Source organism: Pteropus alecto, unplaced genomic scaffold, assembly GCF_000325575.1.
Source record: "Pteropus alecto unplaced genomic scaffold, ASM32557v1 scaffold86, whole genome shotgun sequence".
NCBI lineage: Eukaryota > Metazoa > Chordata > Mammalia > Chiroptera > Pteropodidae > Pteropus > Pteropus alecto.
The window spans coordinates 15,315,720-15,320,946 of NW_006442109.1; the positions used below are offsets into that span (position 1 = coordinate 15,315,720).

Sequence of the window (5,227 nt, forward strand, 5' to 3'; positions counted from 1 at the left end):
ATTATGTCTCAATAATACTGGCAAAAAAAAAGAATGACTACAAAAGGTAATTGATTTCTAATTACGAGAAGTATATGAAAGCTCACAATAGACTAGTAAGGGTGAAAACATTGTGAATAGTAAGGAGTGGGTTGGCAGAAGCGGTGAGAGTTTCAAGAAATGTGAAAATAGAAAAAAATATGGTGGCTTACAAATAATACGAAATATTTGGGGGTAAAAAGAGAATAAGGACTGTATGAGGTGTTGTAAGAGAAAAATGATCCAGTAGAAAAGCAATGTAAGATAAAAGAGAAAGAAAAATTGATGTGAAAAAATGTTCTTGAAGATCTAATAAGGACTGGGGTCAGAAATAAAGTTACCCTTTAAGGAAGAGTACCTTTTGAGGAAGATGTAAATGGATAAAGGTAGAAAAATGTGAAGGTATATATATTTTCACATAAATAGTAGCAAGTGCTTTTTGTAAATGTAGATGAGAAGGTTATATACAGAGTAGATTAGAATTCAGAGGGTTTAGTTGAGAGTCATCTAGGTAAACAGAAGATTCTTTTGTGTTCTATCACCATGTTAATCTCTTTCTAGAGTTTAGGAAAATCTGAACGGATTTTTATATTTTTATTACTCTCCGCCAGTAAAGCTCTGTAAATTTATAGGAACCTTCTGTATTTTGTTCACCATTATATCCCCAGTACCTAATACAGTGCCTAGTGTGTAATAAGTGGTCAACAAAACTTAAAGAATGTGTTTTAGTGCAGAATAGAAAGACCAAATTCAGAGAATGACTGAGTGTCCTGATATTATCAGAAAGATCTGACATATATTTGAGCTGAGCTGAGTCTGAAGGATAAATACCTTAGGCATAAGGAAAGAGCATGTAAAAAGGCATGGAGGTGTCACATTGTAGGATGGATTAAGGAAACAAAGTTTTACATGACCGAAGTAAGAGTGCATGTTGGTTTAGACCAGAGAAGAGTCTGGAAAAAGCACAGAATCTTCCCTCTCAGCTCCGGCGCACTAATTTTTTCATTCTTTCGTTTAATATGATGCAGATATTTTAAAATTTGAATGTGAACGTGAATAATTCTTGATTTGGGAAATGAAAATTCACAATCTTTTCACATTTTGACATTGCATCTAAAATGTTTTTCTTTTTTTAAATCGATAGATATCCAGTCATGTTAAAGCGATCGATACAATTTATCAGACCACAGACTTCTCCGGAATCCGTAATATCAGTTTCATGGTGAAACGCATAAGAGTAAGGAATTTTAATAATTAAGAATTTACAAAAGTAAAACAGTAAGGACCATGTTTACAAAAAGAAAAATGCTTGCTTTTTTACTTCATTTTTATGCATTAGTTTAAATTGTGTTTACTGATGCAGTTTATCTTTACTCTTGGCTTTTGTGCATATACATACATGCGCATGCACACAGAAGGGATACCTGAGTTTATGATTTAAGAATGAAATCTATAGGACTTTAATCTGGGCTTCAAAATAGGTATGACAGTACTGTTTTCTGTCTTATTAATATACCAGTTAGAAAGCCCTAACCTCTCAATAACTACAGAAAAAGTACTTGACATTTTTTCCCCTGATGTTATTCCCCATTTTCTTAAGATTTGTCTTATGCAGTGTATTTCAGTATATGTCCCATTTTGTGCTCCAAGAGAGGGAAAGATAGATACACTGGATAAATAAAATCAGAAATTGGAAAAACACTTTAATACTATACCCTTTTCTTGAAATTCACAGTGTACACTAACATATCTCAAGTTTTGAGAAGTCCTTTAGGAAAGAAAACCATGTTTTTCTAAATTAATTTGACCATGAGACCTAAAGAGATAATGATCCAGAGTGACTGATTATTAGTTTTAATGTTATAAATTGCATATAAGTAAATATTTAGTTACAAAACTGGACAAATTGTTTCAAATTTTCTAAATGTGAATTCTTTCAATGTATACAGCTTTTAAAAATTTGAATTTATAAACTAAGTAAACAACCTGAGTTTAAAAGATCATTTTACAAAAGTATTTACCACAGGGTTTCTTTATATTTGTGCTATTTTTCTTAAAATATGGTTGACTAGATTATAATTTTAGTACATGTATGTAATATATTTAATGACATAGCTGAAGGTGGTCCTTTTAGAAGTAGTATGATTATATATTAAATTGGATTATTTTAAGATGAAATATGGTTTATGGACATACAATATAAGAACTATTCATAATCAATCGCTTTTGGTATTTTGAGCCATATAAACATTTAAATGAGCGAGTAAAAGTGGTAAGTCATATAAATATTGCTGTTTAGTAGGCAGAGCAATACAATGCAAAGTAGTGAAAAGTAGAGACCACCTTAACAAATTTTAGTGAAGCACAGTTTTTTGAGTAAACTAATTTGCATTTTGAAGATGCAAATGTACTATATTAATGGGTAATGTGGCAATTGATTGTTTTCAGGCCCTTAACTGGGATTAAAACTTGAGTTTAAATCTCATCTGTTAATGATTGTGATCCATTAAATAATTTGAAATTTATATTAGCAAATATTTAAATATTAATCATTTCATTTTTAATATAGGTCACTAAAATTTGATGCAATTTTTATTGTTAGCCAATATTACAGAAGTATAAAGGAATTTCATTTCTATATTTAGTGGGAAAAAGCCATCTATAGCATGTCTCTAAGCATGGGTTATTTATAATATATAGTGTGCCTGTTTTTAGATTTTTGTGTGTGTGTGTGTGTTAAATGACCATCACTGATTGTTGCTGGTTAATGTTTATGGACAAACCAGATATCCTGAAATCTATCCTAAGGCAATTGCATTCAATGGTGTTTTTGCCATTCTGCTTCTATGCCCCTTAGTTTTACTGAAGTATGTGGATCCTAAAAAGACCAATAGTTCTTATTTGATCAACTGTTATATTCTCCCATTGCTACTGATAGTTTTAAAAGACTGAGGTGTGCCTTATAAAAAATGTTTTCTTTCATATATACCCCTTTTTATTCTCTATTAACAGTATTGTATGTAATTCTCTGACTTACCTGAGGAAAGTCAAATTGTTTTAGGACTTCAAAGGACAGGTATCAGTCTCTGAAAGGAAGCGGGGGCTGATAAATGGAAACTTTTGTTTAATAGAAGTTTGATATCAGAAACAGATTGTAAAGGAGGAACTTGTACCAGGAGTATGGTAGCTAAGTGTCGAAAGAAGCAGTCTGAAGGAACTCAGCTTAAAAAGAGAAATGAATTGGCAGTAAAAAAATAAAATAAAATTCTTGCCCACATCTAGGGAAAAGAATTGAACTTGCAGTTTGAGTCATAAGACTCTCAAGGTAAGTAGAATCAAGAAAATGATTTGTCTGCTGAATTGACAGACTTGGGTTCAATATTTGTTTTATGTTCTAGTAATTAGCTAAAATATAGGGTTTTATATTCTTATACTTGTCACTATATATAGGAGACTAACACTAAAATAGACTTGCTCACATGATTAAATTTGAGAAATTGCATTATTAGAAGTTTTAAAAGCAGAACTTGTTTTTTCATCCCATGTTCAATATTCAGGAATCCGGTGAAACTTGCTCAGAGATTTAACATTTTCAATTTAAATTCCCTTACTCTTCCATCCTTTTTTCTTTCTTTTTTGGCTTCTCTAATCAGCTCGGGGATGCAGGGGGCTAGTGAGAACAACTGTAGAAGCTTTAATTGAGGCCTAATTTTTCATGGGCCCCAAGCATGTTGTCCAGGTGGATTCAGAAGGTGAGCTAAAACTTACATTAAGGCTCTGCTAACATTAATGGCTTATCTAAATCATTGTTTTGGATTTTAGATCAATACAACTACTGATGAGAAGGACCCAACAAATCCTTTCCGTTTTCCAAATATCGGTGTGGAGAAGTTTCTGGAATTGAATTCTGAACAGAATCATGATGACTACTGTTTGGCCTATGTCTTCACCGACCGAGATTTTGATGATGGCGTTCTTGGTCTGGCTTGGGTTGGAGCACCTTCAGGTAGTTTATCTAACTATGTCTTGATATTTGAAACAAAAAGTATTTTTCAGGGCAGATTGAATTTTACAAAGTATAGGAAGGAGAAAGTGATGCCAGTACAATATCTTTACGCAACTAGAGTTAGGCAAGATTCATTAGCATGATGTAATAAATGGACAAATAGATGAAGCAGCTTTTTATTTTGAAATGAGTACTAACTGGGAGATACCCTGACATTTAGTATATTCAGTAGCTGAGGTAAATAATTTTATGAGAAAAAAATAGTAGTCATTTCTGAAACCAAAGCAAAATATTAATTTTTTTCACAAAAGTTACTTATTAATTTTTTAAAAATTTTAAAGAAAGTTTTAGAGTCAGAGAGGGAAAACTGTTCTTGCTTCCATTCTTCAGTGAGTTAGAAAGCAGAGAAACCCTGGTCGGGAGCAGCAGGTAGAAAGAAAAGAAAGCCTGCCTTTATTTATTTTTTTTCTAGCCTTTATATTAACAAAAGTGAAGTGTTGCCTGAAAAGAGATGGCAGGCAGGAGGCCCCTGTACCCATAGCTCCATTGACCTCACCACCTGGGCCCATATTCTACTGGGGTCTTTGCTTAGCCATGAAAACTATTGTCATTGATAAATCTGGGATAGGATGATTTCCTTCTCATAGCAGTGGGGGTGAGGGTCTGTGATCTACAGTATAATAAGTTTTAGTAGTTTATTTTAGAGAAATACAAATTCATTACTTGAAAGATGAGTAGAGAAAAAATCCCAGATTCTTTGAATAGAAATTTTGCCATGTATAGTTTGATTAGTGGTCTATCATCTTTTGTGCTATATAAACAGTAATTCTTCTGATAGATACATCATTTTTATCTCTTTAAAAGAACCAACTTCTGCTTTATCCAGAGTAAGACACTTTTCTATGCCTATTCTTATTAATTTATTCTGATTTGTTATGCATATTTTAACATCTTTTGTATTGCGTTTTTGCTTTTATATTTCTTGCTCTTTTTTAAAAGCCAGCAATGAATATCCTGTTTACAATTTCCGAAGCTTCTTTTTTTTCTTCTGCATTTTAAAATGTACCCAATTTCGTGATGTCATTAAGGTACAAATTTATCTCATGGAGTGCATATATCATAGTGTAGTATTTTTTGATATTTGTCTCTTATTGATAATCTGTTCTGGTTTTGTGTTACTTGCATTGTCAGCAGATTGTACAA

The 5,227-nt window shown here is 32.2% G+C and overlaps 1 protein-coding gene across 1 annotated transcript in view; it reads left to right on the top strand.

The window, feature by feature from the left end:
* ADAM10 (ADAM metallopeptidase domain 10) overlaps positions 1-5,227 on the top strand; it is a 112,388-nt gene that overhangs the window by 75,788 nt on the left and 31,373 nt on the right. The window contains exons 7-8 of the mRNA XM_006920322.2: positions 1,163-1,255; positions 3,841-4,024. Of these exons, the coding sequence (XP_006920384.1) occupies positions 1,163-1,255; positions 3,841-4,024 (277 nt within the window). The remainder of the gene's footprint in view (positions 1-1,162; positions 1,256-3,840; positions 4,025-5,227) is intronic.